This window comes from Hipposideros armiger, unplaced genomic scaffold (genome assembly GCF_001890085.2).
Source record: "Hipposideros armiger isolate ML-2016 unplaced genomic scaffold, ASM189008v1 scaffold_511, whole genome shotgun sequence".
Classification (NCBI taxonomy): Eukaryota; Metazoa; Chordata; class Mammalia; order Chiroptera; family Hipposideridae; genus Hipposideros; species Hipposideros armiger.
The window spans coordinates 675128-686816 of NW_017731861.1; the positions used below are offsets into that span (position 1 = coordinate 675128).

The 11689-nt window shown below is 52.9% G+C and overlaps 2 protein-coding genes across 3 annotated transcripts in view; one reads left to right on the top strand and one right to left on the bottom strand.

Annotated features, from left to right (window-relative positions):
* STRA6 (signaling receptor and transporter of retinol STRA6) overlaps positions 1-11689 on the bottom strand; it is a 39305-nt gene that overhangs the window by 27343 nt on the left and 273 nt on the right. The gene's annotated exons all lie outside the window — the stretch shown is intronic.
* Positions 7221-11689, top strand: part of CCDC33 (coiled-coil domain containing 33) — a 112866-nt gene continuing 108397 nt past the window's right edge. The window contains 3 exon segments of the mRNA XM_019668003.1: positions 7221-7530; positions 8403-8730; positions 10869-10870. Coding sequence (XP_019523548.1) covers positions 7221-7530; positions 8403-8730; positions 10869-10870 — 640 coding nt within the window.

Genomic DNA, 11689 nt, shown 5'->3' on the forward strand with positions numbered 1-11689 from the left:
AGCCCCAGGGGAGCAGCGTGCTCTTCCCCTCCCAGGGAAAGAGGCTAGAACTGACTCAGAGCAGGGAAGGTGGGGAGACAGATTTCAGTTCAGGACAAAGGTAGCTTTTCTACTCTCACGGAGTAGTGGGCCCCCCATGGGAGGAGGGCAATCAAGATGCTACAGGTTTCCTGCCTTCAGAGGACTGGCCCAAAAGCCATGACAATTCCCTCAGCTACAAGTGTCCTGGAATCTCCCTTCCCAGCACATCGTCCTTGGGCTGGGCTGGTGCCACCGTGGTCTGGCCTTGACATGGAGGCTTTGTGCTGCCCCCCTTCCTCACTGAGGACACTGACTGATAGCGAGATCCCCTGAGAGCTCTCTCCTTGCTCCCAGAGGACAATGCTCTCCAGCAATCTCTTGCCCACCAGCAGACCCTACTCGGGCAAGACTCTTCTGTCGTCTCCCTGCCTATTAGAGCTCACACTAGGTCCCCAGTGCCCCCGCCCCCCAGTACAGCCTCCCCAGGTCCCCAACCTCATCCTCAGAATTGCTCAGCCCTACCATTCCTGCCTGCAAGCCTTTGTTGGTACTCTGTTCCCCCAGCATGCCCTCTCCCTGCTCCCCCACTTGTTCCAGTCCTACCTGGCCCACCTCCGCCAGGCGTTCTCTTGACCACTCCTTTCTGTATCGCTTCCTCTCCTTATTGATCACCCTGGCGAGTCCTGTCCCTCCAGGCAGACAGGGTGCTCCCCAACAACTGGCACCTCCTCCTCTGAGCACCAGCAGCAGCGCTGGCTGGGATCCCAGAGGGCTGATGGCTGTGCAGCCTCAGCACTGGGCCCTGAGCAACGTCCTCAGCACCTGCTTTCAAAGGTGTTTGATCTCCTCCTCCCAGAAAGGCACTCCTTCCTTCCCACCAACCTTGGCCAGGCCCCTCCTCCGGCCCCCAGGCCTCCTGCCTGTGATTCCAGAATCGGAGAAGCCCACCCCACCCCCACCTTCCAGCTCAGGCCCACAGCTGGGCTGGGCCCCACACCACACACAGGACAGCTTGTCTCTGGAGGAGCCTCTCCACCCCCCAAACCATTTGCCCGAAATTTGATCTCCTTGGCCCTCGGAGTCACCTCAGTGGAGGAGCCTGCTCAGGGCTTTGATGGCTGAGTTCCCCAGCTGTGGCCCTGATGGGCTCAGGAACCCCTACCTACCCTCATTTGTCACCATCCATCATGGGAAGGGCAGGAAGGATTGCCTGATGAATTGGCACCAAGCTGGAGGGGAACCACCAGCTAAGCTTTTAATAACTTGATGGCGTCCTGCGGCTGCCCAGCTGGACGAAGGGCCCTGACCAGGGGAAGGGAGGAGTTTATCACACTTGCCTGGGCTTTGGGGCTCAAATTTCAGGTATGACCCATTCCAGGGAGGAGTGAAAAGGCCCACTCAGAGAGCTTTCTCCTCAACCCCTCTAGCCTGTCTCTCCCCAGAAAAAGGCTGGAGTCCTGGGGCAGCTGTGTACCCCAAGCACATGCCTGTAGTCCCCCAAACCACAGAGACAGTCCCCTGATCCCCACCACTGAGCAGGGGGTGGGCTTAGGCTCACCATGCTCCCTCTCCCACTTCCTGAAGGGCTGTAAATAAGACTGGGGAGGGGGAAAGGCTCAGAAGTGCTAAAACAAGCTGCTGGGGCAGGCAGGGAGGGTGGGAAGGGACTAGGAGTGGGGCCCTAAATTCCCAAGAGGACAGCTGGGGAGGTGTCTCCTTCCTCCTCTAAGGAGAAAAGGGGTACAGTCCATAAAAGTGTGGGGCAGCAGAGGGAGCACAGTCTTTAGGATGTGAGATTGGCTTCTAGTGATGGTAGAGACCCCAAAATAGTGGGCACAGCAGCAAGGATGGTGCCAGGGCTGTGCCTGCTCAGTGGAAAAGACAGGGAGAGGGACCAGCCCAGGCCAAACTGGAAGGGGTCCGCTGGCTCTGACCTGATGAACTGTCTTCCCCAGGGAGAAGGGTTTTTACACAGAAAGGGTTAAATCCACAACACAAAGGGAATTAAACTTTGGCCCACTTTCAGGAATCTGTCCTCAAGGAACACTTGCATTATACAGAGAAGATGCTAAAGGCTGTTTGTAACCAAGTCCAATATCCATCAGTAAACTTTGATGCATCAATATGGTAAGGTACCACTCAGCTGTCACAAAGAAGGAGACACCTCCTTGTGGACTGGCAGGGCAGAACCTCCAAGACACGGAAGTAACAATAACCAAGAATGCAAGTTGCTGAGCAATATGTGAATCGCAATCCCATTTTATTTTCCTGTAAACTAGGTATACGTGTGAGTAAGCACATTAACATCGAATCTGGCAGACACACATCACATTGTTCACAGTGCTCACATGGTCACATTCGGGGAAGGAATGAGTTTGGGGAAAAAGAGGGGAATTTTTCACTATCTATGTAGTAAGCAAAAGGAAAACATCATGAGGCTCGGTTGAAGCCTGCTGTGAGTATAACCTCTGACGGCATCCCTGAGCTGTGTACAAGGGTCCAGTCCAAGCCTCGTACTGTATATTCCCCAGCTGCCCTTGAAACTAGGTGCAGTCCTGAGACTATTTATTGGCCAATGAGGTGGAAAAAGAAATGTTTAGCATCACTGCCAAAGAGAAGTGTCCTTTAAAAGAGAGGTGTTTTCTTTACCCTTTTCTTCCTTTCAGTTAGTTGAAATGCAGTTGTGATGGCTGGATCTCAAGCAGCCATTTTGGACAATGAGGTGGAGGTCAGGAGTTAAATAGGATAGAGCAATAAGTTAGCTACAAAGACAGAGCCTGAGCTAAGGGCAGACCTTAGGGCTGGAGGAGGCCTCAGAGGCCCCTGCTCTACCCATAGTCACCATAACATCCAGAGGACATCGAGGCCCAGAAAGGCCACATGATGTTCCAGGGGCAGTAACTGAGCTAGGAGATGTTTTGCCAGAGTCCCCACCACCATCACCTCCCCACCCACATGACTCTTTCTCCAGAAACCTCCCTTTCCGGAGGTTGGCTGCTACTCCGTTTTGTGGCCGGGGGCCTAGTCCCTGGGGCTGGGCAAAGGCCCCCAGAATAGGTTAAGTGGCAGTCCTGAGACACACCTCTCAGCATTCCATTTGATGGGAACATAGCAGAGCTTCTGCCCACTTGCTGACCCTGGTGGGTCTGTTCGTCAGTATCTCCTGTTTGGCTTCTTTCTCTCTTTCTCTCTCCATCTTTCTGTCTGCCTGCCTGTCCCAGTCCATCAGTCTCTCTTCCCACCCCTATTATTGTCTGTCTCTCCTGCCCTCTCTCTGTCTGACTCAGTCTGCCTGTCTCCTATCTTTCTGTCTCTCCTTCTAACTCTCTGTCTCATTCTTTTTCTGTTGATCTCTGTGTGTCCTCCTCTCTCTCTCTCTCTCTCTCTCTCTCTCTCTCTCTCTCTCTCTCTCTCTCTCTCTCTTTCTCTCTCTCTCCTGCTCTTTATTTTGTTTCTCTCTGTCTCCCTCTCTCTGAGCCTGGTGTGAAGTTGGTCCCTCCTCCTAAAGGTTTTAGGCAGTTTCTTTTCTTGGGCTGGTTTATGGCTTATTTGGTACTGCCCCTGCCAGCTCCTGCCCCTCCCCCCGCCCCTGCTCTGTCTATCTCTGATGCTATAGGAGGACTGGCGCTGGTCTCAAAACCCCCAGATTCTGCAGGGCCCCCAAGCAGAGGTTTGCGTCCTTGGAGACAGTAGAGCAGCAGGGTGACTGGGCACATGGAAGACAAAAGTCAGTGATGCCATAGAGGCTGGCACTCTGTCCCTCCTGCCACACCAGGAACTTTATCCCTTCCGAGCCCAGGCTGGCCATGGGGGGCTTTCAGGGTGAGCCCAGGGATCATGCATGCAACTCAGCTCTGCTCGGCTGACCCAAGAGTCTCCTGACAGTGCTCTGTGCTGGAGCCTGGAGCAGGCGGCCAGGAGGGGAAGGGCATGCAACCTGTGGGGCTGGGAGCGTGGCGACTGGATCAGAGTTATGAAACAGCCAAAGGAGCCATTTTTTAATTCTTTTCTGCACAGGCAGAAGCTGGGTCAGGTTTTTCCATGGATTCATGCATTCATTCATTCATTCATTCATTCATTCATTCTAGAATGCTTTAATGGTTCCCCAGGCACCTACCCCTTATCCAGCCCTGTCCTGTGCACACAGACATGATCCCTGAAGTATGTTTAGTGGAGTGTATGCAAGTCATCATTTGAGACAAGACAGGAAGGTGCAAAGTGTTGCAGAGGGGGGAGTCGTTAACCCAGTTCCAGAGAAAGAGGCTTTTAGCCTGTCTGCAGGATGAGTAGGGTGACATCAGGTAGGGCTGATTTGGGGCAGAGGAGAAGGCACCAGCAAAAGCAGGGAGGGGAGGTCCAGCTGAGTGCCACGTTGGTTAGGAGTTGGCTTGGGACACCGGCTCTGAGCAGCAGGGCCCCGGTTCGGATCCCACATGAGGGCCAGTGACGCTGCACCCTCTACAGCTAAGATGGTGAACAACAGCTCGACCTGGAGCTGGGCTTCCGTGAGTCACTGGCGACAGCGTAGGCTGCAGTGGGGCTGGCCAGCAGCGGGCATGAGCTTTCGTGAGCTGTCATGAGCAGCCGTCCAATGGGGAGCGAGTGACTGCCTCACCCAGGAAGAGCGAAATAATAATACCAACATGGGCCAGTGAAGCGACATCCTCCACACCTAGACTGAAGAACCAAAGGACGGCAACTTGTCTGTTCCCCTTCCCCGATTCCCCAATGCTGTTCCCCTTCCCCAATTCCCCAATAAAATCTTAAAAAAAAAAAAACAGGAAGGGGAGACAGGGCAGATCTGGTCTGGGGCAAAAATGAGCCTTCCCCAGGATGTTATGCTGAGTGAACTAAGCCTCACAAAAGGAAAAATACTGCGTGATCCCACTTACATGAGATGTCTAAAGAAGTCACATTCATAGGCACAGAAAACAGAACACTAGTTGCCAGGGGCTGGGGGGAAGGGAAACGGGGAGTTGTTTAATGGGTGTAGAGTTTCAGTTTTATAAAACGAGAAGAGTTCTGGAGCTTGGTTGTACAATGTAAATATACTTATGCACAATCAAAAGTGGTTAAGATGGTAAATTTTATGTTGTGCATTTTACCACAATTTTTTTAAAAAAGTAACCATACACACACCAAAATAATGAGCCTGCCCCAGAGACTGAGTGGGGGAGGGGAGACCGGAGTGAGAGGGGTGGGGGGGTCAAATGTAGAGAGCCCTCAAACCATGCTGAGGCCAACCCAGTCACCTCAGATCCGTTGTAGAATGTTGGAGGGAGGGAAAGAAGAGAGGAAGGTGGGAAGAGGGGAGTGTTGAGGGAAGACCAGTTGTGCGCATGGGGCCTGCTCGCAGTACATAGGGCAGAAGGGACTGACTCCCATCTTATCACATCTCGGGGGTCACTTCAAACATGCAAGGAAAGAGAGCTGTTACTACTGAATCACAGAATATCCAAGAGCCAGCAGAGGCAAGCCATGAACTCCAGCCCCAGGCTGGTGGGCAGAGCCCGAGCCCAGCTGTTGAGAGACAGGTTTCCAGGTAGCCTATGCCACCCACCCTGTACCCAAAATAACCAGACTGTGGCCTTTCCCAATATGACTTACAGTTTCAGACTGCCATAGCTGTGGGAAGACACCCACCTGACTCCCAAACTTCGTACAGATGGGGCCACTGACACCCAGAGAGGGGAAGGGATCTGCCAAAGTTCACCTGCAAGTCAGGTGACTAGAACTCTGGTCTTCTAAACCCTCTTTGCCTCAGCTTCTCCATGGGGGACCTGAAGAAACTGAATTTTAATCATTGCAGAGGAAGCCTACCTACCACCAACGCTGGAGTCCTTGGCTGGGCTGGCCAATAGCATCTTTAGACTGGTTACCTTCTACTTTATGAAAATGATGCATGCCAGTCAAGGTGATTGCAAATGAATTCTTTTGAATGAAATCTATGTTATCCATAAATGTGCTCTTTAGACTCAGAGCTGTACTTGTACAGTTTTAGAGTACAAAAGTATCTAATAGAATGAATTTAAATCTCTGGGCCTGTCCCAGGACATGTTTAGTAGGAGAAAGTGTAGATAGAGTTTCTAGGTTCAGATCTTGGCTCTGCTTCTGAGACGCTCTCAGCCTCAGATTTTTCATCTGTAAAATAAGGATAATTATATCTACCTCACAGAGCTGTGCAGAACACCTGGTACCCATAGCTGCTCAAGGAAGAGTATTGTAAACAATGACGATGATATATTGGTTGATGATGAGAATGATGATGATGGAAGTGATGTTGGTGATGGTGGTAATAGTGGTGGTTGTGATGGTGATGATGGTGATGGTGGTGGTGGTGATGGTGGTGGTAGTGGTGGTGATAGTGGTGATGGTGATGGTGGTGATGGTGGTGGTGATGGTGGTGGTGGTGGTGGTGGTGACAGTAAGATGGTGATGGTAGAGATGGTTGTTATTGAGGATTATTCAGAATCTCCCCTCTCCCATTGGGTATCAGCAAGACCCCAGATCAGGGAGAATCAGTTCAAACTTGACTCTGGTGTGAGAAGCTCTGGGGTCTCTGTAAAGTGAAGCTGTGCCCCATATTGTGACTTTTTATTAAGAAGGTAAATTGGTCCCAAAGGAGGTGCTAAGGGCATGCTCCGAGGGAACAGACACTGTCCCTCTTCCATTGAGAACTCGGGAAGGAACAGGCATGTGGAATCAGGCTCTTACCAAAACCAGCTATCCTGATTACCCCACACCCAAGTGCTCCCAACACCGGTATTCCTTGTCCCTGACCCTGCTCTATTTTTTTCTATAGAATTTATTATCTTCTAGCAGACATTATAATTTACCTATTTTTTATGTTTATTTTTGTCTGTCTTCATATTCTTCCCCAACTAGAAGATAAGCTTCAGGAGGGCAGGAATCTTTGTTTGGTTCACTGCTGTATTCCAAATGCCTAAAATAGTGCCTGGCACACAGTAGATGCTCAATAAATATTTATTAAATGAACAAATGCTAAAAGGGAGGGATCAATGGCTGCCTTTTTTCCCTGGGACAGGCCCAGCTTCCTGGCTTGTTACTTGGTTTCTCCTCAAACAAACAGAGAGCATTGGGGTAAGCGTCCAGCGTGTAGACTTTCTGACTGGGCCCAGCCTGGGACTGAGGACAGAAGGAGGCAGTGCTCAGTCTGGGGGGCTGTCCCTGATGTGGCCATGGCTTTCAGGGGCCCCGAATCCTGGGCCTCTGCATTCCTGCCGAGACAGGGGCTGAAGGCCAAGGAGAAGATCCTGGACCTGGAGTTCCAGGTCTTGAGTGTGGGGTTCAACGAGGAGGGCAGATACGCCCTGCTGCTGTCAGCTGAGAACCCCTTGCAGGCCAGCTCTGGGGCTCGAGTACAGTTGCAGGTGAATCATGGGGACCCTCACCCTGCCTGCTCTGCTGTCACTGATGTCATTGGGCAGCAGCATCCTGGCCAGAGCCTCACCCTCACCAGGAACAAGTTTGTCTTTACCTTGCCCAAAGGTATGCAGTAAGGGAGGGATTGGGGGAGAGGAAGACCCCACAACTCCTGTCCCAGCCCCTGTTAGGGCCCCAGGGGAGCCTCAGGGGAACTGGGAGGGGCACGGTCAGAGCTCTATACTGAATCCTGAAGCTATGCCTGAGGGACCTGAGGCAGATGCTGGCCCTCTGTGAGCCCCTGCCTCTTTCAGTGTGACACGGGGACACTAATGCTGGTCACACAGGGTCAGGTGAGGAGGAGGTGAAAGGACTAATGAGAAATGGCTTTGTGAATTTACATGAGCTGAGCATACAGCAGGTTAGGGGCCAGTTCTGGCAGTGGATGGCACACGGAGTAACATTATAGCCAGCACGCTGAGTGCCCAGCCTTGAGTACCGATGGGCTGTGGGTATGCAGGTGGACAGAGAGGAGGAGACCAGGGCCCTGCCTTCAGGAAGTTTCCAGATCGGGTGGAAAGGCAGGGATCCCAAACAGGGAATAGTTAAGTAACCTGGAAGGAGCAGAAGATCCCTGTCCTGACTGTGAGTCCATCCACGCCGGCTTCCTGGAGGAGGAGGGATGTGAGGGAATGGGAAAACTAGGTCCCAAGCCTTCAGAGGGCCAGCAATCAGAGAGGTTAAACTTTCCCCAGGGTGGTGGTAGGACCCAGGGCCATCTCACAGGCTAGGAGGCCTCCCCTCCCCATCCGGCTCCCATGGGCTTGGACTGGCCATCAGTAGAGGAAGGGGCTATGCGCAGGTCCTGAGAGGAGGTCACCCACAGGGAAATCTTAGTTTCAACTCAAAGCCTGGGTACCCAAGTTTCCTGAGGCTGCAGCTTGTCCTCAGGCTGGGAGACCCTGGAGGCATCTCTGAGCCCCATGTTCCCCACCCAGGTTTCTGCAAGAACGAGGGGCAGCATGACGTGCAGCTGCGAGTGGAGGCGCTGAGGCTGGGCAAGGCGTCAGGCCAGGCTGCCTGGTGGGTGGGCGAGGCCATCTTCCCCATCTACCTGCGCCCAGACTAGCCCTGCATGAACCTCTCCGCGAGAGAGCACGAGGACCTGTACCGCTACTGTGGCAACCTGGCTCCGCTCCAGGACAGCACAGTCCCTATTGCCCGCCACTATGGGGGCCTGGCCTACAGGGTGGCCTTCTATGTGCATGGGGACCCTCAGCTGCCTGAGTCCAACTGCCCTCTGGGGGCCAGCCAGTCAGAACCAATGTCACGGAGCCCAGAACCCCAGCTGCCCAGGCTGCAGGTGGGTGTTCCCTGGGTCCAGGTTCAGGATCTGGCATCACTGATGCCCCAGTTAGAAAACCCAGCATCTCTGAGAAACCTGACCGTGTCTGATCCCTCACTCAGCAGAGCAGAAGAGCTCCCCAAGGTTGCCTCCATCAGTTCTGGAGAACCCGCAGTCTGAGGATGGAGGTATGGAGTCCCAGTTTGAAGGGGGAGATAGAAAATGGAGCAAAAGCCACAAAGAGCAATGACACCGCTGGCAGGTGTTTCTCTTGCCCAGTAGGTGAGTGTCCCCAACTCAATCTCATACATTCTCACCATGTTTTGAGGGAGATCCCAAGTGACCCCAAGACAGAAGTCTCTGTGTGCCCACCCTCAAGCCTATCTAGCTCTCACTACGACCATGAGGGACTCAGCCCTGAACCAGGACCCTGGCGGCCTCTGGCCCAGGTGAGGGTCTAATTCTTGTCCAGGCTGTAGGAGGGATCCCCAATGTGCCTGCGTTCTGCAACCATGCATGTGTCTGGGGGGTCTCATTGCCAGTACAGGTAGGGGCAAGTAGCAGCTCATTTTAGAGGTGGAGAAACTTGGGATAATCCCCAAGGATCCTTGATTTCATTTAATGCCACCATATCCTGGAGACCTTAGTGCACAGCTGTTTATGGAATCCAAAGCTAGGCCAGTCTCGGGGCTCAGATGCCACCTGGCTTAAAGACAGTCAGACAGAATGTGGGCATCGTATGGTCCTCTAAAGCACGTGCCAGGAGCGCTCTGGTGGGGGCATGTGCATGTCTGATTTTGGAGTGTAGGGAAGGCTTCTCAAAAGAGATGTCATTTGAGATGAATCTTTATTCATTCGTTCGTTCCCTCACTTATCCATTGATTCATCCATCAAACATGTAAGTGCTGACTCTGTCAGGTCCCATTTAGAATGGCAATTCTGGGCTTTGGGGAGAGTAGTCCTGGAGCAGGGACCAGAATAAGCTGGTTGAGGAGAAGGGAAGGGTTGGCTGGCAGCAGGAGAAAGAAAGAGCTGAGGTTGGAACCAAGTTTCCAGCCAACGGAGGCTGGCTGTCCTGTAGTATCTGTCTCCCAGCAGCACAGCGGCCTGGTGCTGAAGTGGAGCCTGGATAGTGAGCTGAGTGGAGCTGGGAGAGGGAGAGTAGGTGGGAAAAAGCAGAGGGAATCAAGGTACAGTGGCAAACGTGTAAGGTGGATATTCAATTCAGGAGGCGATGGGGGGACCACCAGAGGGGTTTGTGCAGGAGAAAAACAGGACCTGAGCTGTGGTTTAGATAGAGTGGTCTGGCAGCATGTGCCAAGAGAACTGGGAGGATGGATCAGGGACCCAGGAACCAGCTTCCTTTGCCCAGGTCTCAGCCTGTTACATGGACCATTTTAGCCTCTGTTCATTCCTTTAGTCATCAATCAACAAATACTTTTGACGACCTACTCTCTGCCCTGCTCTCTGCTGGGTGCTGAGAGTACAGTGGTGAACAGCTGAGTGAGCTGTATAAGACCTGGATTTCTTCATGCCATTCTGTTCCTTCAGACTGCAAGCTCCCTGAGCCCTGGCACTCTCCTAGCATTTGTCATAGGACTAGATATGCAAGAGGCTCAGAGCTCAGGGAGAAGCAGTCCCCTGCTCTCCAGGTCTCAGCATGCCCTGGCCTGGGGCCATGTGGCCAGTGCTTTGAAGGCTGCAGCTCTGTGTGTGCGAGTGAGGGAAGGGTGGGACTGCGGGGGAGCACGTGGTGGCTGAGCCATCCCAGGCAGCTCTAATTTCTGTTACTTAATGCCATCATTTCCCTGCCATTCTCCCTCTTAAAGTGTCAGATGTCTGCTCCTAGCAAGACAAGAAAATGGTTTTAAGGGAGAGAAAAATTGCTTCCCTCCTGTGGGGGGTGTGGGGGGGTGGTCAGCAATCACAACCATGATAACAGGGCCAGGCAGCTGGTGGGGGGCAGACAATGGAGAGGGAGAGGTCCTTCAGAGGAGAGAGGGGCTGCTGCTTTCCGCTCTGGTGGACTCGTCCAGCTGTTCCGCCTAAGGAAGGCGGGCATCTTTCTGGGACTGGGACTCGCAGACAGCAGCAAGACCAAGACCTGGTTCTCAGTGAGGAGTGCGGGGGCACAGGCTGTCTGTCCTCCAGGCCAGCTCCCTCGGAAAGGGGATGTGGCCCAGAACAGGGACCCTTGAAATCATCCTCCCCTCCTCTTTGTAGATGAAAATGAAGCCCAGGAGGAAAGGACTTAACCCAGCCCTCTTTAGTTCTCAACTGAAGAGGAGAAAAGCAGCTGAAAGGGGGTGGGGGATGGGGGTGAGAAGAAAAGGCAGTGAGCAGAAAGGATGGAGAGGAGAGCAGAGAATTCTTGTGTGGAGCCCATCTTCAGCTATATTCACCTTAAGGCCAGGAATGGACTTCAGGTTCCAGATGCAAATGAATGGGTTCAAGGCCACGTCCTCCACAAAGCCTTCCCTGAACGGGTTTTGTCCCTTCCAAACCATCCTGTCCTATCTGTATCAGACATGTCAACCATTGAATCTATTCAGTTTAGAACAGTACGAAAGCTCACAAGTTGTTCTTCAACTTGTGTGTCATTGTTTTAAACCAGTACTGCTGATGGTCATAAGATGAGAGACGGGGTGAGGGTGGAACAGGGGGGCAGAGGGCAGGGGGATTGAGAATGCAGTGATCCAGAATGAGTAGGGCGCAGGAGGAGGGGCTCGGTGGGAGCTTCAGTCACTAACTTTGAACCTGAGTCACTTCGCTTCTTAGCCACGGCCCACAGGTTACAGAGCCCTAAATGGCCACACCAATGTTGATCATAGCCCTCCCTGAATCCTGCAGACTCCACTGGGACAATCAATTCCCCTGGGCTAACATAGTATGGACAGTGAACACCCTCCCTTCCCCAGTCCCCACGTTTCCTCGCGCGCG